Genomic DNA, 22,186 nt, shown 5'->3' with positions numbered 1-22,186 from the left:
AATATTTCCCAATCCTATATTTAACGTATGTAATCCAAAACAAATGTCTTGAAGCAAGCCCACAAAAAAAATATTCCGATCGTCTCAAAAGCCAACGTGCCAAACGCACACTTACTCAGTGTTACGAAAAAAAGTTGAACTAAACATTTCAAACGTCAAACTTCGGAAGCAGCGAGCGGAAACGCAAACGAACCGACTTCAGAATCTCCGACTTAAATCCAAAGAATAAAAAAGTTTTAAATATTAATTAAATGACAAAAGAGAACTACGTTTAGTGACATCAATCTATATGGTTCTACTATGTGTTGTGTTTGTGATCGTAGAATCAACTGTAAGTGCCTTATTGTATGACAAACAAAGTGTCGATAAAGGCGACAAGTACCTTGTGATGAAAGTAATAAAGAGCCAATAACAACATGTATGCAGCACTGTTAACGTTGTTATTACTGTGTGCACCGCATCAACTACACGCGGAAGTCGGGGATACAGATCTCAATGAACTCTCGGACAAACAGAATGGAGTCAAGATAAATAAATGCTGCGAACATAACGAGATTGTTGTGGACGGAGTATGTAGGCTAGCAGAGAGATACAACCAGAGTAAGTTCATGCAAATAATATGCTGAACATGTATTATTGAACTGCAACTGTTCTTTGAAGACAAAGGCTATCTGTGTAATCATAATTTCTACCTGGACACATTTCGGTGAACAGCAATTTGGTTATAACAAAAAGCTGACCTTTTTGTTACGTTACACAATACAATTTGCAGCTTTGTTTATTTTTTGTAACATACCTTTATGTCATTCACCTACTTAGCTATTTTGATGAAAAAGTATATTATGATAATTTGCAGGTTTGTGGATACCACAATTTAAGACTGAGGATGGCAACGAAGCCAAAGTAAAATATTATAACTATGTATTTGGTGTGCCTGATTGTGCCACCACACAACAGAGAGCTATATTTGATTTAGACAAATCCGAGGACAAGTATGAAACTTTTTATTCTGCTTAATGCTTTTTTTAACTGGCTGTTTGAACCTTAATTATTTCTATCAGTGTTGCATTAAGTTCTTGAAAGGAGTTTAGAAATTAAATCTATTATACACCATGAAATTATAATTAGATTTAACATGCTATTTTCCCTTCATTTACATTGACAGTAATCTGGTACCAGTTATTTTAAGTCTATTCAAAAATAAAATCTGATAAAACAACCAAAAACTTAAACATACATTATTAACAATTTTACAGGCTTAATTTATTAACCGATGGCCGCTTACAACATGTTATCAATCATATACCCAGCTCTGATGTTAAAGAAGAACCATTGTTAAGTAGCTTCAACCTACATGACAGCATAACAATACCAGAAGAGAAGGAGCCGTCATCTTACATACATAATCAAGCTAAATATTGTATGGATAAGGTTGGTATAGTCATGGTCAAAAATATCTAAAGAGTAGAATGTGAGGCAGACTATAATCTTCCGATAACCGAGAGTAACATGAGTAACTGTAGAAGTAAATACTAAGCTCCTTATTTTATTTTAATAGAGAATAAAAAATTAAACTATATTAAAGTATAGATATATCTATCTATATGTAAAGGAAGCTTTCTTCAAATAAATACTTCTACTACAACTGCTAAATGGTCTTCTTAGTGTGCAGCTATTACTGTTGGTAAGAAAAAGTAGCTATAGTTTCAACTAACTGAACAAATCCTTGACCGTTTCAAATGGTCCATAAATCTTGATAGTCTTAATTAAATAAATGGCTGAGTCTCAGTACTCTCAGTGCTGTCCGACTAACATCCAGTACTCTTAGTATGAGTTTGCTTTATGTTTAAAGTAATTGAAACGAGAGTGCTTGTGGCGCACATGTTTTGTGACAAGAATAAACATAGCTGAAATTTTTAATCTAACTTTATCCTGACCTCTTGACCTGGTCTAGAATAACTTTCAACTATCTCCATTATCAGTGACATTGAAAAAAACTTTCACATTCTACTTTGTTTAAGCTTGTTCCTATCTGAGTCATTAGGTTGGTGACTCACTGATTACTGTACCTACAAAAAGAAACAGTTGTGTATGATACTTTTTTGTATAGGATAGTTAAAATACACTATCTAATCTATGTATAGATGCAATGCTATTTGCATTTTTTAAAATACATCTTGTAAATTGTTTTGTGGACCTTCTTTGTAATTCTTGAATAAGAACAAACTGATTGAGGTTTTAATTATTTTTTTCATTGAGTTAATGGTTTTAACAATACATAACATAACTAGGTACCAAACACAAAGTACATATATCAAAGTTTAGCTAGCTATTATTATGACTGCAATTATATTTCTGTCATTTCTACTTTCAGATACTACTCACAGTAAAAGACTCGCAATTAAAGAAAGGAGCTAACATAACAGGCAAATATGCATTAGTATGTGTACCAGAGGTCAAAATTAATTGGAGAGATACAAATTTTTTGATGAAGAAGATTCTTAATCCTTTATTCCATGCTATTGCAATGATATTATACCTATTGGTAGCAGTGATATACTTTGTGTTGCCAACACTTAGAGATTTGGCCGGCAATATAATCACAACTATTAACATGTGTCTGATAGTTAGCCAAGCAGCAGATTTAGTGAGAATATTCACTGAGTTCAGCAATCATGTTAGCTTCATGGTCACTGGTGTGTACTAAGAATAGTAAAAATATTTTTTTAGTAAGTACATTATGTTTACCTGTGTAGACTAAATTGTTAACATTTATTATTTTCAGATATCATTCTGTATATCAGTCTACTCGCAGCATTCTTTTGGCTCAACAGTTTTGGATTTTATGTCTGGAAAACGTTTAAGTATGTATTGTATATTTTTGTCGCTTCTAAACTGCATTTTAGAAACTTTTTAAAGTGGAAAAAGTATATTTGATTTTAAAATGAGTTACTATTATGTTCTCGAGTTTTAATTTCTAACCTGTCTTGATACGCATGACGAATTAATAGAATAGCTAGTCAATAAGATAGAACAGATTGATGTGAAAAAATATGGGAAAAAATAAGTTATTTGGGTATAATAAAGCACTACTCCCCTTTTGCATAATTACCTAAAAACCATGAAAAAATAATTAACCACAACACTATTTACCTATTTGCAATGTAATAAACAAAGCGCGTTGATAATAATGCTTAAATAAATTATATTTATAGGTCTCGCAACGTGTTTCTCCGCGTGACAGATGTGCGCAAGTACTGTTATTATTCAAGCGTGGTGTGGTCCAGTGTGTTGGTAATGGCTGGTATGGCTATATGCGCACATTTCCTACTCGACACTGGCACCAACCCTAACAGGAAGACCAGGATCCAGTTCTCTTCGTCAATTATCATTGACGATGTTGAACAGGAAACTATTGGTAAGATATCATCACGCCTTTTATCCCCGAAGGTGTAGGCATATTAAAGTTACTTACAAAATAAGTTTGATGTTTACAAGTATGAAACTTGAGTTACATGCGAGTTCGATAGTTAATTCTACAGAAAGCCATGTGGGTAAAAATACTTAACCATGTATAATTTTATCAATTTCAGGGTTACTCGGTATCGCGATATTCTTCACCCCAGTTGCATTCACCATAATTTTCAACGTATTCTTTTACGTTACGACGTTAAAAATTATAAAGAGAATCAACATTTATGGGAGGATACATCATAAACTCAAAGGATGGTACGTAGATTTTTCATTATATAAAACTATAATAGTAAAAGTTCAGATATTACCGGCCTATTTACCAGATTTACCGTCCAGCTTTGTACGTAAGCTACAAGATGTTATATTTTAAAGATTTTTATTTTGTTACAGCTTTAATTTATTCCTTCAACTATTCCTCATAATGACGACAGCGTGGCTGTTTTTATTATTATCCTGGCTGAACATCGACGAATTGTTATACGCACACATCTTCGTGAATCTATTCCAGGCAATTTTAATATTCTATGTGTGCATACTGCGACAGTCACATGTAACGTTTTTGTTGCGCAAAAGTTGTTGTTATGCCGAGCCTGTGCCTACGGGGGAGTGGGGAGACGAGATGACTCACATGAACGGAGGGAATTACTGACATATCATTGAATATCAAGTAGAATCTCATGAATAGTTTTAAACGCCGGCAAACATTAGCTTCACAGTAGAGGCACGGTCTGTATGAATGTGACATAATTATTTATATGTGATGAAAATGAGCTATGTTAGATGTATGGATAGTTGTACTGTTAAATATTATACTCAAAGTTTCACAGTTATACATAATCTGTGTACAAATGCGTGTGCCTTTTATATGTGCCTCAAATTATGTATTAGAAACACCAACTTAGTGTTTAAGATTGTTTCCCTTGTATTTCAATGCCTCTCTGAATATCTATAATATTTCAACTAACTGTGATTTTAATATGTATTGAAACCGAGTGTCTTATAAACAAGTATACAATTTAACTAATAGTATTTGGCAAGAATTTATGAAAATGGCTTCAAAATGTAGGTATATTTGGAATGATCTCTCGTGGTTTGGAATTGATTGCTCACAAAAGATACTTAAATTCGTTTAGGAAACTAACCAAAATTAAAATTACTAACACTAACAAATTGATATTATTGTTGTATGTGACAAAAACTTTGTTGGAGAATCTCAATGATGTTTGAGCAAAGAATTGTAACGAGCCTATTATAAACTATCTCTTTTCATATGTCCGTCCTTTTTCTGTACTAAGCAGCTATAGGTGGTTAGTGAATTTATATATTATTATGTACATGTACATAGATATGTATACATTGCGCTCTTGCACTATTAAAGAATAAGTATGATATTTTATATGTTCAATATTTTTACTTTGACTTTCTTTTACTTCGAAACTATACGATGACAAAACGGCATTTATAAATATTTTGTAATTCATTTTTGATTTACTTTAATAAACACAGCTAAAATTTGTAGTGATTTTTTTTATTTTCCTTTATAAAAAATAGATGTATCTAGATTCAATGAATTCAAACTTCACTTTAAGTTTGAACTGTACCTATTAAAATTAAGACGTTAACTGCCATATAGGTCCCCACATTAGCGGAGGATTTGCCTTCAACAGTTTTCTGTCAACAGTCAAAGGTTTTATTTACTTAATATCTACCGTAGTATTTTTATTTTTATTTATATAGACAAAGGAAAGATAAATTAATTATTTAAGAAAGACTCCGTATTCTGAATGACCAATACAATTGTACATAATGTAAACTAGTATTTCAGTTATCTCTTAACATAAAACAAATATAAAAGCAGTTTCATGCATACTTTAACTCAGAAACTTTTAAAAGTAAAACCGAACCCTTGCCTTTGTTTAATAAAACTTACCGCCGTCCTCAGAGTCATTTAATGCTTACTTAACTCTGTCCTTATACAAAATCGTTACTAAGGAATAGTTTGTTTAAATAATCATTAAATGTCTGAGTGCGGCAGTTAATCAGCATATTTAGTTATTTAGTATGCAGGTAAGAAAATAAAAGATTGAAACTAGTCAAGTTTCTCGTCAAACAGTTACGTGAGTAAACCGAAAACGATAATAATTAATTAAGGTTGACTTAGTAGCTGGTTAGGTTAGCTCAGTAGCCAATTAATTGTTACTGTCTCTGTTATAAACCAATCTCTTTTCACTTGCGTATCAAATAACTTGCCTAACTGTACACATCAATTAAAATTTTCATTTAACTAAATTCTTTTATCTAAATTTCTGAGTCAAAGCATTAGAGCAAAATGTTCACTTACCTGACAGAACAGCTGTCCTTCAGGTCTGCGTGTAAGTGGCGCCATCTGACTGCGAACCACCAAGTGACAATCGTCCATGACTGTGTTGAAGAATCTCCGCGTCGGCAACAGAGCTTCCAGGTCTATCATCAGCTCCAGGAATCGTTCACAGTATCTAGAAATAGAAAAATGTTATTATTAATTGTTTAAAGGTGATTAATTCTTATTCCTAACCCCAAAGGGCCGGCAACGTTCTTGTAACATCTTCGGAGTTTTTGTGTCTATCCGGCGGCGCCGATTATTTATCATCAGGTGATCAGCCTGCTTGTTTGCCGGCTATCTCATATTAAAATCACGAAACTAAGTATCTGTATCTATTGAAAAGTAAACAAACAACAATTTTTTTAAAGAAGTTCTGAAATAAATTAATTTTTTTAAAGGAGGTTAATTCTTATCAATAAAAAATGATCATATTCTGGCAACGTCGTTAAAATAAGAAACATGGCATTACAGATGTCTATAGGCTACAGAAATTTTGCTTTCCATCAGGCGAACTAGGTAAGTTTGTTTGCCAATTTAATAGACTATTTTTTTACCTTTTTTTATTTAGTTCATAGGCTATAAGTTCTCACCTCACGGCATGAGCATCAATATCCCCAACTTCAGGAATAGCCTCAAGTATCCTCATGAACTTAATCATCAGCCTCTGCAGATACAGTCTCTCCCAGTTCAGTTTCTCCAACAATTCTGGCTTGTCCTTCTTTTGAATTGCGCGCCAATATTTCCGCCATTTTGGCACTATTTTGAATTCTTGGTTTCTGCGACCTAAAAACAAAAGTAATTTATATCACTAAATCTTTCCTTAAAAAGATATTTGTAATATGTCATTGATCTAAATAATAATTGTTTTAATCAATTTAAAATGTAATAAAACTCACATTTCGTTTATTTATATTATAGTTAAAAAGTTTATGGCGCCAAAATTACGCTTTAAACAATTTTATAGCGTGTTCTCTATTTAAATATGAATAAAAAAATAACTATCCAGTGTTTCTTAATTATGTGACCAGCCAGTAAGCTTGCAATAATATGTTGAGGTTTTATGTAAAAAGTTTATATCTGAATAAAACGACAGTGCAGAACAATTTTGGTAGATGCAAAAATCTATTTGCATTTACGTAAAAAGTTAGAAAAAGTGTATGTGCTAAGTTTGGAAAAATATTGTTTGAAGTCGTTATAAATTATATAACCACAACTATGTCATAACTATTATAAAATCAAGATTTAACCCATGTTTATGATTGATTGAAAGATTGGAACATACCTTCTTGTAAACTGATCCACATACTAAGTGAGACGAGCCTCTTCACCTGGTCTCGACAGAGTTGCACCTCCATACTACCAAAGCAGTGGTTCAGGAATAGCAACAGAGCCGTCTGTTCCCGCATATTACTAGTGGTCTGATCATCTTCCACACTGGCGCGCAGGACTTGCTCGAAGAACGCTGGGAAATGTTCCGGCTGCTTCAGAAATGCCTGCATAAGAAGAGAAATGTTTGTTTTAGTTTCCATAAATCAACATTTTTGAACAATCTACAAGAGGTAAAAATGTAGTTTAGTCTTGAAATGTTATTAAAACCTCTTGGATAATATACAGGGCAGACTAACAGCTTTATTAATAATATACTATCCAAATGGGAGACAGCATAGTCTAACGTATTTTTTTTTTATATTTGATGGGTCGACATTTGACCACTATCTCGCCTGGTGGGAAGTGATGATGCGATGTTCGAGGTCTTGTACTAAGTTACTATGTCTCAGAATATCATATAAGTATGTTAATATGGGACTATTGTCTCTTATTTCAAGGCTCACAATACCCTGACGTTCACATATATATCTATTGGTCCTAATGAAAAGTAATCAGACCTTTTAAGGCAAACTGTGGTTTTAAAAGGTTTAAATCTGAAATAGTGCATCAAGAGTATCGTCAATCCCTAAAGTACCTACTGATAACACACTAGGAACTCTTCTGGTGTAAATGGGGCGTCCATGAGCGGCGCTGATTGCTTACCATCAGGTGATCCCAACAGTGCATCCTAAGTTACTGACCTGCCAAGCGGGCACACGTTCACGGAACTTCTCGTTGATCATGACGATGATAGACATCATGTGCGCTGGCGACGCCTCGCCCGCCTTGTAGTGTGGCCATAGGTAGTTCTCCAGGTACTGGGAGAACTCCAGCATCATGATCCGACGTACTGAGAAACTGGAAATTACGAAAAATGGATCATTTTAGTACTCCCACTGCTCCTAATTCTTTACGATTTTTTTTAATTTTACTATTTTTAGTAAACATCTTGGAATTGAAATAATTATTTAATACTTTTGTTTAATGACCTATATGTATATGTATAGTACATAATAACTAACGAACAATTAAATCGCAGTTAAATCGTAAGCTACAAGTACTAGTTAATTTTAAAACTACTTACACTAAACATTTCCATTTTAAAAACAAAACTTTTTGAGAAATAATTCAAGTTTATGCAAACAAAAAATTATTTAAATAAAATCTTAAATGCACAATTAATCTCAAAATAACCGCTATTTTTTAAACTGATTCAACACAAAATATAAAATATGGAAACACTGCACCAAAATTAAAAAATAACTGGTGTTTTGCAAAAAAATAAATAGGTCATTGCACTCTATTAGGCTGTTGACCCCTAAAGCTGTTCATTTGTTTAAATCACTTGGGCTAAGAAGGGAGAGTGGTTGTATTACATGAAGAAATTCTTTAATTTTATAATTACTTACTGGGATCCAAGTATTTCTGCTTGATAGATTGACTCCACGATTGAAGCATCATAAGGTAGGTGGCTCTCCTTGGTTTGTGGCGACCAGTACTGATTAGCAAGCTGTGAACAATGCAACCATGTTGATTTGTAAAACAATTCCATGAGGATAGTTGTATAGATTTGTATCCTGCCCTCCTACATAATGTAATACCAGTAGGCTCATTGTAAATTAAAATTATCAAATTATGTATAAACATGACTGCCTAGATGTTTCATGGAAGTCATACATTATTTGATTTTGTACCCAGATATGTTTAGTTGTATTTTACAGCTAGTATAAAATGTATGCATAGGTGATCCAAGATTACATGCTGAGTTTGATTTTAGCCACTCAGACTAATTAGATATTTACTTTCAACAATAATAATTTACTACATTTTACTACTCAATTCAAATTTAGCCAATGCTACTATGGACTGCACAATTTACTAAAATACCAGTTAGTACTGCATGATTTCTCTTGGTGCCTGGTTCCTATTTGTTATAGTGTGATGTTCCATGGCCTATGGTCTTCCATTTTAAATCAAGTAATTGCAACTTCACATACTAAAATAGCATTCTTTTTTAAACATTGCCCCACATTGGCATTTTGTCTTGTGTTGTGGGTGCATTTTCAAACATACAAATTAGTGGATCACACACAGAGTTGCTCTGTGCATGCATTTTGATTATGTTACAGAGGTAATCTTGTGGTAACAAGGAGTCCCCACATTAACTAGTAGTTTTAATGGCAGTTTAGCTAAGTTCACATAAAACATATCAAAGCATCAAAAAATTATTTCTATAAATTGAATTAGTTACTTTATAAACTTACATTTCTTTTTTATTGCAAATGAATACTTTTTTGATAATTTAATGTCAATAACATGACTTCACAAGTGTGTAGATCAAACTCACAATAATATATGAGCCAACTAGAAACTTTTTAACAGGGATATTCAACCTACAATAACCTAACAATGTTATTAATATGTTTAAACTGTTATGTTCTCATAACAGTTTAAACAGTTTTTATAATCTTGCAAAATTTTAGTATAGTATTATTGTATTAATATGGGCCTTCGTTGCCTGATGTAAATCAATAAATAAATAAAATAAAAAAAATAAATAAAATAATATAATTTTGGCCCCACACTAGAATTTCTATAACAACTAGAATAACTGTATGTAAGGTTATATCATTAACAGTTGTTTTAGAGCATATGGCAAAATTCTATCCAAATCATTTTGAGAGATTAGCTTACCCAAGTAAGCAAATCTCCACATACAAGTTAACATGTATGACATTGACAATTAGTTATATTATAAAAAAAAAACAATCCCTTCAATTACTTGTGCACACACAGTATATATGCGACATATCCATCTCGCTCATATTGTATTGCTGCGACAGAGACCATGCATGATGTTTTCGTTCTATTCACATGCCTGCTCCACTTTATTTAGTGTTGTTATATTTTTTTGCCATTTGTAGCAATGTTATACCATAATAGATATTTAACTGGACACTTAGGTTAAACTAATTCTTACACTAAACGAGATGGTGATAGCAGTTAACTCTAGTGTGATGTAGAGATAAACATTGCCTACTTAGATACTGCATTTATATTAGAAGATGCCTGTGTAATAATCAATCTTATTTCAATATGGCTCACATTTTGAAAGTTGTACATTTATCATTAAATATTTTGGGTTCAACATTTCAAGTATTAAGTGCGTCTATGTACACTATTCTCATATTAATTGTGAGCTGTTTAATCATATTTGGTGAGATTACTGTGAAACATTTCAAAATAAGATTGAACCATTCACTATAGTTTTAAGAACTAATGAGCCCAAAACTGTTGTGTTCACTTGCCTAATCTATATTAAAGAATAGAGAAGAATTAGCGGGAACTATTTCCTTTCGATGAGTTGCTAATATATTTTCTATGGGTGGGATAAACATAACCTAATTTTCCAGTTGCAATTATTTGATTCACTTATAGTGTTCAGTAAAACTAGACCATAGTTCCAGTAGTACAAATATTTTGTGTGAAATTCTTATTATTCAAATGGGTGATTCATAAATTATTGTAGCCCATAGTAAACATAGGGTGTAACATTTGTCCACGGTACAAAATTTTGGAATGTATTTGTACTACATTTAAGACTAATTGTACTATGAATTACTCATCAGACGACCTTAAACTATAAATTTAGGCATGTAACTGTTGATTTTCTTTATTAATTATCCAATGTTATGAAATGCATAACCTAACTTACCTGAGTTATTCGATCGGCATTGATCTGAGAAAGCGTCGGCAACGGTATTTTAGGTTTATCAGAAGGTGGTGCAGTTTCTGCTTTCATCTTGAATACTATTTTGTACCACACAATTTATTACTGTTCACAAGATTGTAAACAAAATATGACAAAACAACTACCAAACACCAGTCCACTGACATAAATGACATCCACCGGCACTTTGGCAACTGAGAGAGAATAATGTCAAATCAGACAAGACAAATGTTGCCATTATGAAAAAAAAACGGTTCATTTTCGAACGAAACAAACCTTCCTATACTACCCAACTATAATTATTATTGTGTAAATAGTAAAAGTTTGTTAATTTAATAAAAATAACACTTTATTTTATGCATCTTAGATCTGTAGATAATTTTTTAAATCATAATAAAATTAATTTACTCTTTCAGCCGAAAATATGATGTTTGATCCACCTGACTATCCCTACAAAGAATTATCCGAAACTTATGATCCAGATGACTTGCTGTTCACTAACGTTACTGATTGTAATGAAACACTAACGAATAAAAATACACAAGACGTAACCACAATAATGAACACAGTGGAAAATCATTTAACTTTTCATTCAAACGACTCCGGAAGATTTTTCAATGTAGAAAACTCTTCTTACTTCCAAGAAAATAATTTGAACTTGGTTCAAAACACAGAACTGTACATTGTACAGTCGGATAATTTGTTTAATTACGAACCAACATTACTTGATGAAAATACTGTAAATCAATTTTTACTACCTCTGCAGGGTTCTTCAGAGAAATCTCAGGTTTTTAAAATTATAAGGACATTACATATTGTACCTAGATGACAATAATAAGTAGGTTTTAAGAATTAATACCAAGGAATGTAGATATTTAGCTTAGATTATTCGTAGGTAGTCGTAGAAATAGGAAATAGCGCTAATTTTGAGTCTTAGTTAAGTTAAATTCGTTGCAGACAAGTGAAAGCACCGGGCCGGACTTACTAGCTCTGCATTCTTGTGTGATATGTCATGAGATATTTACGACTGAAGCCGATCTTCTGGACCACACTATATCGTTCCACACTTCTGATAATTCTGTAGGGCAACTTGAAAGTACCTTGTTACCTACTGAACAAGACAAAATTGAAACCAGAAATGTTCAAGGTTTGATGTTTTTCTTAATATATCAAATCATTATCATCATCATCATGATTTAATGACACGGGCATCATTATGACGGGAAAACGTGTAGTGCTGAACACAGGTTTCCACCTTATTTCGTTACTTCCATTTCAATAACGATTGCTCGTGAATCTGACGATATCAGCAACCTGTTTATGATGTCCATACTGTCTACCTTTGATCTAATAACACCACTTTGATTTCATACATACAGAAAAAGAAAGAGAAGCTTAACGACACTGCGTTAAATGATGTATGTAAAAACGATTTCCTAAAAGTTCTTAATTTCTTTCAGGAGCTACTCAAAACAATGAAAACTTTGAGACAGAGTGGCTCGTGTGCCGAATGTGTGAACGTGTGCTATCGACCGCTCTGGAAGTTGAGCCCACGGGTAAAGTTAACAGGGATTACATTACGCATTGTTTTATTTTTTAATAATAAAGGATTTACGCACATTTCTAAAAATAGAGGGTCATTGTGTATTTAGCGAGGACAGATTTAGAACCCAAAGGAATTCGGGTTTAGTTTTACTTGAAGTGAAGTTTTGAATGCTTAAGGATAAGTAGGAATCTAAGTAGGTACCTAATACTTACTCGTTCATACATAAATACTGAGAATTAGCATGTAGGCACCTACTTTTTTATTTTGGAGTAAATCACACGAGCATAATTACTCCATGCTGTATGATGCATGATGGTAAGCGATCTGTGCCAAGCCATCTATCTTCAATTACTCAGATCGCTTCACAGGTCATCATCATCATCATCAGCCGTAAGAGTATGCTTTTTCTTGAAGGTTTGAAAGTCCTCCACGTAATACCGACCGACGCCAGCTCATCTACAGTTACTCGGCATGTCTCTACTATCTTACTTAATTTTAATTAAACGTTCTAGAACAACTATGCTGCATCTCCTCCGACGGGAAGAGTAACGTGGCATCTCGGAAACTGTACACAATGTACGTCTGCGACTTCTGCAGCGGTCTCTTCGCGGACGGCGATGCTCTCGACAAACACCGACTCACCTGCTTCATTGAAGATCAGAATCATTATTATGAGGAACAAAGTGTAAGTGTTACCATCTAATACTACCTAAATAGTAATCATCTTGTCCGGTTTCGGAAATAAAATGCGTCGCTCCTCTGTGATCGTGTGGCCTAAGTAGGTATAAAGGTACGTCACCCAAGCAAGAGCTCATCGGTTCATGTAGGTTAACCAACCTCCGTCTACCCAAGAATAAAAAAAACACGTGTTATTTTCCAATTTATCGATATTGCCCTGATATTCCTGAAAAAGTGAAAAAAAATTATTTAAACCTACCTGGGTTACTTTTGGTACCTATGTTTTGATTCCCACATATTATGAAGCCACACATATACGGAACGCAACTAAGACTCACTGAGAACCTATTGAAATTATTTTTAAAACTTATTAATTAATTTTCATCTCAATCAATTAATTTTCATAGGAGAACTGCACCTTAAATGCAAACACCCATCTTGGTCCCATCGTTTGTTACGCATGTGACATTTGTGGTAAGCAGTATGGGTCTACCGAGGAGTTGAAGATCCATTCAATGGAGTGCCATAAGCCTCCACCTACCAGGGCAACACGACGAAGCTACACAAACAGCGGCAACAGTAAAATGTGGAATTGTGGTTCTTGCAACCAACTTTTCGCAACTGCCAGGTAAAAATTAACAAAAAGAATATTTAATTACTTATTCTTATGATTTCTTTTATTAATAACATTTAATGATTTCATACAAACTACAAAATCTCCGAACGTAGAATGAACAGAGTATGAATTATACTCTGACACCAACAGATGGCGTTAGTTGGTGCTTATGTACATTAAGGGCCTGTTTCACAATAATTTCTATGAATGATCTGTCACATAAGTTTATCGGGTACTTATATGAAGGCGGTGAAACAGGAGCTAACAGTTGCAAAGGAAAATCTTATGTTAAACTTTTTAATAAGTAGTTAGAAAAAAAAACCTTTATTGACTAATTATTAATTTGTTGACAGGGACAGGGTCTACAAGGTAGATAAGGCTATCATATTTGATTCCTAGGTTCATCAGTCTCTCCTTACTGCCTGAATAAAAACCATGTTTATGATTGTATATGTGGTTAGCTACAAAACATATATCTTTCGTTTTTTACATGGTTATTGTAGCACATACAAAATATCCTTGTTGTAGAGAGTTGTACCGCCACAAGCGTGGGGAGGACCGTCCCCCAGGCGCTCCTCTGATGGCCTACGTGTGCGAGGAATGCGACAAAGTGCTGGGCAGCATGTGCGCACTGCATACGCACAAGAAAATGCACAAAGTTACTAAACCAGTAAGTTATACAACGGACCCGCTAGGTAGCGTCACTTTCCTACTTATATTGTTTCACTCTGGTTTCTGTGTTGAAATCAATGAAAGTGACTATGTTATACGTATAGTTATATATAGGCTATAGGATAGGATATTTCTAGTATTTTTACTGTGTTCTTAGGTAATTTTGTATTGTTCGAAATAAATGCCAAGACGCGACAATTTAAGATAAACTTATGTTTAGTTAGAGATAGATAGAATTATCTCAAATGTAAAGATGAGACAAAGGTCCACTTTGTCGTTGTTACGCTATACTTAACCATGTAGCTGTTGTACGGCTTCCCAGGTTCAGAATTTTGGAACGTTTTTCTCAATAAGTTGATTTATTTTCCTACTTACCAGCTTGTCTACCAAAGCTTAGGAAGGTACTGCTCGTGTATTGGCAAGCACTTACTGTAATCTATAAACTGCTAGCTGCTAGACTATGTAAGTAGATTCATAATATTATGTACCTACGAGTATATGGACACCAACACCAAATGTGTCGTTCGCATTACGGCATTGTCGACCTAACATTTCTTTGTTCCAGGGATACCCTTGCCGTGTCTGCGGAAGACGCTTCAACCAGTCAGGACACCTAGCCATCCATATGAGGATGCACACTGGAGAAAGGCCTTACCCCTGTGATCTATGCCCGAAAGCTTTTAAAGTCAAGGTTTGCCTACTCTACTACGTGTTCTTATTTTTGGCTATTAATGGTAAAGGATGTAAGGAGGTCCTTATGGATAGGTACAATAAGATTTTACAATTTTCCCCCAGGATAAGGTACTTAAAGTCCAGTTTCAGTTTCCATTATAAAAAATAGGAGGTAGAATATCATATACTGAACGCGTGTATACGGATATAATTCAATACACCTAACAAAAACCCTATAAGGAAGACAAACCAACACATTACACATGCATACTCCGTTAACTTATATAATAAACAACTATAACTTAAAACAATACGAAGTACGTACCTATAACTGAACACAAATACTGGGTAATCGCAAAAAGCTCATTGCACGCGCTATTTACTATGGGCTGGACGGGGATAGTTCCCAGTATTTTTTCCATATGATAATGTATGTGGAATGGTGTCGGTGGCAGGTGGAGCGCGACGACCATCGCAGGACCCACACTGGCGAGAAACCCTTCGCATGCACAGCTTGCCCCAAGACGTTCACAGCGGCCGCACGGTTGCGTGAGCACGCACGAATTCACACAGACCAAAGGTTATCATACAATCCTTTTGTTTAGCATCCAGACGTAATTTTATTAGCTTTTATACTAGTTCTGTTCTAATTTATCGTCATAGACTAGTAATTGTAATGTATCTAGGTACTAGGTACCTATCTGATTGTTTTTCCGCTTTATGTTTTTATTATAACAATAAAATATAATTATTATATGTATGTATTTTCATAAGAAATAGGTAGATGTAAATATTATTTTTAACCCCCGACGCACAAAGAGGGGTGTTATAAGTTTGACGTGTCTGTCTGTTGTCTGTTTGTAGGCATCATAAATCCCGAACGGATGCAGTGATTTCAATTTAGTTTTTTTCGTATGAAAGGGGACTTATGTGCGAGTGTTCTTAGACATGTTTCATGAAAATCGGTTGAGCCGTTTTAAAGTTATGGGCGGTGAAAGTGGGGAGATTAGCCGAAGGTCTGACAAATATACTGGGATGGGGTCTCAAATTAAACCGCACTGAAAGAAGATATTGAAAGATATTATTATGCTTCGTATTAACAAAAATAAAAAAATTAATAAAAAAAAAAAAATAAAAAATTAAATTAAAAATTTAATAACAAAAATATAAAATTTTTAATTTAACGTTTTATTATAAACAGTTCCAGTCTTGCACCATATATAATCTTTAGCCTACTTATAGAAACAAAAACTAGTAATAAATAAGTCAAAAAAATAAATAAAAGCGAACGAGCTTGATCCTTAGGTAATCTTTACCAACAAGAATCGAAATTATAGTAAGTATATGTAAATACTAAGCCTAACTTAACCCAACCTACCTATAAAAAGTATAAAATAAAAAATTAAATTAAAAATTTAAAAAACCCCGCGTGTATAAAAACTTAATTTCCCAAAAACCCTAAAAAGATAATAAAACAAACTTAATCTTAAAGTAGCTAAGAATGTACAATAATTCTAAAAAAAAAGGTACGTCTCGTTGGGGGACCGCATTCATACGGACTGTACACCGCAAAAAGCCTGCGCCGCTATATTTCTATTTTCTGCGTTATAGTACTTAAACATCAATTTACTTTAATGTTAACAAGCATGTGATACGACTTATGAACAAATCGTAAATTAAGAAATAATTAGGAGCGGTCCCCCAACGCGACGTTCACACAGACCAAATTATCATACATTCTTAGCTACTTTAAGTAATTTCTTTTATTATTTTTTACTTTTTAAAGGGAGTAATTAATGTATCTAGGTACTAGGTACCTATCTGATTGTTTTTCCGCTTTATGTTTTTATTATAACAATAAAATATAATTATTATATGTAAGAAATAGTTGTTGGTTGGTCGAGTGGTCGCAAGTGCGACTGTCCGGTATATGGCAATAGGCTCACCACCTATTACATGGGATTTACAACATAAATTGTGAAAAGTGGGTGTACATTGTACAGTGGCATTACATGCTATAATGTGCACCTCTGCCTACACCTTCGGGGATTAAAGGTGTGACGATATGTATGTATTTTTACATGTAATGCAGTAAACGTTTTTGTTAAACTATTGAGAGAGAAATGTATTCCTACATTAGTAATTATTTTTAATTTTGTAGCAAAATGATTCTAGTTTGAAGTTCGGACGTAGATTTGACGTAGATGGCGTTAATGGTCACGCAATCTAAAATAAGACGACCTTTAAATAAATTACAATACATTAGCGAAATCTTTTATGTCGATTCGAATTCGTATATTAACTAGTTAGTCAGTAAGTATAAGTATGTTTATTTCATATACACTGTATTTAAAGATTTACCCATTTCGTCTTACCTACTTTTAATACTTACTGCCGCACTCAGAGACATTTAATGACTACTTAAACTACTTATTCCTCAGTAACGATTTTGTATCGAAGACAATCGCTAAGGTTTAAGTAACCATTAAATGACCCTGAGTACGGTGGTTAGAAAATTTATTTTTAAATAAGTATGTTGGTAACATGTTTTGTCTACTTTTATATTCGGACACTCACTTCTCAATAGTTTTGCGAGCTATGTATAAATACCTATATACCTATTATAGTATGTATTTGTGAATATAATAATAATTGATATTTACAACGAACCGTTAATTTGGCCGGGATTAATTCTCGGAACTCGTGAATACGGATCGTCAGCGGCAGCGTACGTACGTACACAGAAATTCGCATTATTTCGTTTTGCACTCGCTTTAGAAAACGCACTGGTTGGATATTTCAATTAATTCATAAATGGAACTCGTATTTTTGTGAAAAACATTATATTATAATATTATACGAATAAGTTCTCATTCAGTTATTTCATCATTCAACATTAAAAATATTGTATTTCGTAATCTATTCAAAATAGTACATAATTAGTTTGTACAATCACAATGAGAGAGCAAGAAATATCCACCAGCTTACCACCAGGCGAGATAGTGGCCAAACGCCGATCCATCCCAGTAGATAAAAAAAATCCGAATTAATCCTAAGATCGGACTAAGCATTATTGGGACTTTTCGGTTTTTTCGATAATTTTTAATAAAGCACGGAGTCTAATCTAGTAGGCACATGGCTCACCTTCTATTACATATTGTCTAAATATCCTACCTAAGTACCTACCTACTCCTTTTTAAAGGCTACATGTAAGTATGTATGACTAGAGACTCCCGCGCGTTTTCACATCTCTGCAATAGCGTTCCTCGATAAACGGACTATCCAACAGAAAAAATATTTTTTCAAATCGAACCAGTATTTACAAAGATTAGCGAGTTCAAACAAACAAACAAACAAGCAAGCATACAATGTGGACGTAGATATGTTTATTAATTAACTATAGTTTAGCGATTTAGTTACATTATTAAGTTGTCATACATAATTAAATCGTATTGAGGACAATACGATTGCCACTGACCTAGGTCAATAACTGCTTAGGTATTTCTGAGATTCAGAGAATTAATTGCGAAGTACTTAATTGTCTTCAAAAAAGATATTATTTCATCAATAGAATCTGGTCACGATAATGGCTGTAGTTGATTGCACGGTTGACTCAGTGGCTAGACGAGCGACTACTGCGCAATGTGTCGCCTGTTCGATTTCCGCAACGGAAGTACGGACTTATTTGTGACCTACAAACTATTGTTCAAGACTTCAAATAATTATTGGATCCATAATGTCCAAAGTGGAAATAGGTACAATATTAGGCCACAATTACGATCCCGGGTACTCACGAAAAAAGAAGAAATCTAACTGAAATTCCTGTACCCTAAATCCTAATATTCACAATGAGATAGCGAATTTTAAACATTACATCTTGTAGTTCAAAGTAAAAGAAATATATTTATGCTCGTTAAATTTACACGTCATTACCACTTTTACAAAAATATTTGTCATCAATCTTGTCTTCGCTTCGTATTACTATTACGAGTTTATAAAACACTTATGTCCGAGGTATTACATATCTAGTAAAGTCCTGAAGCATCCTAAGCCATATCTTCCTTGCAGGCCATACCGCTGTGACATTTGTGGTGCAGCGTTCAGAAGACCGTACGCCCGCACCGTGCACACCCTCATACACACTGGAGAGAAACCTCACGAATGTGATATCTGCGGAACTGCCTTCAGGTATTTACTTGAAATAAGTATATCAAATTTTCCCTTAACGGGGAGGAAAATATTATCCAATGACTTCTCCCACCTCACCTTGGGCGAGGCGAGTTGGAGTGTCAGACTCTCACTGACTAAAAACCTTCCTACTCCTGTTCCTACTCCTGCTTTTCGAACCGGAGCTCCAGTAACCCGCTAGACAGTCCAAAGCTCCCGAGTTGAAAGTTTAAAATCGTTAGTGAACCCTAAAGAGTATTTATTTGATATTTCTCCCATTTTTAGCTAACGATACTTTAAAAACGCCAGTAAAAAGCGCAGCGTTAACAAAATCATCGCATTACCCATTATACATTTAATATCTCCAATATACGCCTTTACATTATCCAATGACTAACTAGTTTAAATAAGACAAACTGCCGTACTTAGAGACATTTAATGATTATTTAACCCAGTCCTTACAATAGCAATTGTTTTAGGAACAAAATCGTTACTAAGAAATAGTTTAAAGTAATTATTAAATGTCTCTGAGTACGGCAGAAAGTATCAAAAGATCACAGAATAAAATCAGCTCTTAAACCATATATATATAGTTCACCTTCACGCTAACTAATACAAGAAGGGTAAGCAAAGAATGTCAAAGACGGTCCCCCAGTACATTAAACCAAAATGATTTGTGTCATTGTGTCGTTTCTACCTGCACTCGGGTCTCAGCATCGTACCTTTATCCTTATGCGTATCGCCTCATCTTTTCAAGTTCCGTGTAGTGGGAAAAAAATATATTGGTAGGTAATAAGAAATTGTTCTTTAGTTGCTAAAAACATTAGCATGACTTTTAAGTTATTTTTAGATGATGTTTCATATTTTTAGGTACCGTACTAGGTATTTGTACCAATAGCAATAATGTAGGGGAAATGGTTATTTGTGCTAAGTATTGTTCCAAATTCAAAGTCAAAGCATTTGTTTGAAATTAAACCTTAAATAGGTAATTTTGAAATGTCACTCTTGAACAAGTATGATCATTAATGCTCATTCCTTATCTGCGTGAGTAGAGGACTTTGCTGTTTGCCCAGCAATTTGATGATGAGAAGAAGCTGAATAGACGCGGTTAATCACAATGGGTGAAAATCCCGTGCAACTACTATATTGGTCTTCCACAGAAAAAAAACTTTTTATTAAATGTGCAGGGTGTACTTCTGCCTACCCCTTCGGAAGCTACGGAATGAATCTTCGAATAAGAATGTTACGCTTTTCATTCAACTAAGCTAATAATATTTCGAATTAATAGACTTTTACAATTCGCGTGTTGTACGTTCCTAATTATTATTTTACGCATTTTAAAAGATTGTCTAACTGAGATTACATGTTTGTTATAAATACGTATTAGTGATGTAACGAATATTCGCGTAGAAAATTTAAAAAGGAATAAGAAAATAGAACCTAATAAAAAAACGACGTGGTATATATAGGTAGTTATGGTATTTATGGGGACTTTGACATATTTGTACTTATATTCCTACTTCAATCCAAGGTCTTCACCAAAATTTTGTTCTACCCTAATTTTATTAATAATTATTATTTCAATAGTCTGTTTTGATTTTACTGTTTCGACTTACGACCATAGCAAAGTGGGTATTTATATCATGTGTATACTTATATTCGTTTAAAAATAAATAGGTATATTGTGTGAAGTTCGATCTAAGGGGACATTTGACACTTTATACCGAATGCTGATCCCAGTACTTACTCTATTTTTTTTATTTGACTACTGTTTTGTTGTTTAATTTGACTAGACTAGATGCAAACAATTACAAATCTGGTGCTGAACTTCGCACATTTAATCAATTGTTAAAATAAAACCATAAACAAATACCATAGACAAATTCTTATTCTTCGCAGGAAAAGCCATGTACCTAATTGTAGGTGTTTTATCATATTATGCCTCTATTGTCCTACATTATAATCATGTAACTTACTCTTATTTTTGCCTGTTACAAAATCCCATGTAATAAATACACCATGCATAAGACTATTATAGTACTCATTAAAATCCTAACGATACTTTAGAACTGAATACGAGACCCTTCACTTGCGTGCAACCACTCGGTCAACGAGGCAACTCACTACAATAGAATTTAATAATGTTCTTTTAATAATTTTGATTTTCACAGACGATCAGGTGACATGTGGAAGCATAAGAGAACTTTACACGGTGTCCAGGCAGTCTCCATCGACTCAGAGTTCAAAAAGTGAGAAAAAAAATCAGCGCCATGTTGTTCGAGCCTAGTTCTAAAATGTTGTCAATAGGTGTCGCTAGGTGTACTAAACTAGGGGAGAAACTTCATTCAAGCGCTCGGCAGTACCAAACTTAGAATTATATTTTTTAAAGTTTTTAAACTTATTGTTATTGTGAATATACTTAGATATAATAATATATAAATAGACTTTATTTTGTGTTTGGTTTTTATTGAAACACATTCCTTGTAAATAAATACATTCAATATCTTTTTTTTTTGGTATATATTGAGTAGGTAAGTACTATCACAGTTTATCTGTTACCAAAATTGCAAGTAGATAAGCACTGTTTTATTTTGTCTACCTACTTATTTACTTTGATAGGTACATACTTTGTATATTTACTCACAAACTGATGCAGGAATTTAAACTTTTTCCTTGATACATAGGTAATAGGTACTTAGATTATTTCTTCTGTTAGACACAAATAGTTTTCTATGTTTCAAAGGCACGATGTGACCGAATAAAATGAGTAATTGCAACTTGAAAATATATTACAAATTCTTATAATTTTCCTCTTTTTAGTTTGAAAACAGAATAATAGTTTAATATTCATGTTGTTTATACACCAGGGACCAATGTGTATTGAGACAGGCTTGTTATAGT

General features: G+C 33.6%; 3 protein-coding genes across 3 annotated transcripts in view; 2 read left to right on the top strand and 1 right to left on the bottom strand.

Moving 5' to 3' along the window:
• Window positions 1-11,125, bottom strand: part of LOC118275815 (RNA helicase aquarius) — a 78,466-nt gene extending 67,341 nt beyond the window's left edge. Inside the window, exons 1-6 of the mRNA XM_050695417.1 lie at window positions 10,920-11,125; window positions 8,614-8,714; window positions 7,906-8,062; window positions 7,119-7,329; window positions 6,427-6,619; window positions 5,816-5,969 (exon numbers count right to left, since the gene is read on the bottom strand). Of these exons, the coding sequence (XP_050551374.1) occupies window positions 5,816-5,969; window positions 6,427-6,619; window positions 7,119-7,329; window positions 7,906-8,062; window positions 8,614-8,714; window positions 10,920-11,006 (903 nt within the window). The 5' untranslated portion in view covers window positions 11,007-11,125. The remainder of the gene's footprint in view (window positions 1-5,815; window positions 5,970-6,426; window positions 6,620-7,118; window positions 7,330-7,905; window positions 8,063-8,613; window positions 8,715-10,919) is intronic.
• Window positions 139-4,992, top strand: LOC118275817 (probable G-protein coupled receptor Mth-like 5). Its single transcript, XM_035593906.2, has 8 exons — window positions 139-600; window positions 857-992; window positions 1,257-1,431; window positions 2,375-2,696; window positions 2,786-2,864; window positions 3,216-3,418; window positions 3,594-3,729; window positions 3,865-4,992. Exons 1-8 carry the CDS (start codon window positions 417-419, stop codon window positions 4,121-4,123), a joined length of 1,494 nt encoding a protein of 497 aa, XP_035449799.1. The 5' UTR covers window positions 139-416; the 3' UTR covers window positions 4,124-4,992.
• Window positions 8,319-21,699, top strand: LOC118275816 (zinc finger protein 470-like). The gene is made up of 11 exons (XM_035593905.2): window positions 8,319-8,668; window positions 11,351-11,721; window positions 11,892-12,081; window positions 12,395-12,490; window positions 12,993-13,165; window positions 13,566-13,786; window positions 14,303-14,444; window positions 15,012-15,137; window positions 15,574-15,698; window positions 19,187-19,306; window positions 21,457-21,699. The coding sequence occupies exons 2-11, from the start codon at window positions 11,359-11,361 to the stop codon at window positions 21,536-21,538; spliced, it is 1,638 nt and encodes a 545-aa protein (XP_035449798.2). The 5' UTR covers window positions 8,319-8,668; window positions 11,351-11,358; the 3' UTR covers window positions 21,539-21,699.
• Window positions 21,700-22,186: the final 487 nt, after the last annotated feature.

Source organism: Spodoptera frugiperda, chromosome 8 (genome assembly GCF_023101765.2).
Source record: "Spodoptera frugiperda isolate SF20-4 chromosome 8, AGI-APGP_CSIRO_Sfru_2.0, whole genome shotgun sequence".
NCBI lineage: Eukaryota > Metazoa > Arthropoda > Insecta > Lepidoptera > Noctuidae > Spodoptera > Spodoptera frugiperda.
The sequence above is the reverse complement of the archived record's forward strand: the minus strand, read 5'-3'. Positions and strand labels throughout refer to the sequence as shown.

Bases quoted from the DNA above. Each gene is read 5' to 3' on its own strand.
- LOC118275817 (XM_035593906.2), top strand. From the start codon at position 417: ATGTATGCAGCACTGTTAACGTTGTTATTACTGTGTGCACCGCATCAA. The intron at 2,697-2,785 runs GTGTGTACTAAG...TATTATTTTCAG, and splicing joins TGTTAGCTTCATGGTCACTG to ATATCATTCTGTATATCAGT. The intron at 3,730-3,864 runs GTACGTAGATTT...ATTTTGTTACAG, and splicing joins CATCATAAACTCAAAGGATG to CTTTAATTTATTCCTTCAAC.
- LOC118275816 (XM_035593905.2), top strand. From the start codon at position 11,359: ATGATGTTTGATCCACCTGACTATCCCTACAAAGAATTATCCGAAACT. The intron at 11,722-11,891 runs GTTTTTAAAATT...AATTCGTTGCAG, and splicing joins GTTCTTCAGAGAAATCTCAG to ACAAGTGAAAGCACCGGGCC. The intron at 19,307-21,456 runs GTATTTACTTGA...TGATTTTCACAG, and splicing joins ATCTGCGGAACTGCCTTCAG to ACGATCAGGTGACATGTGGA.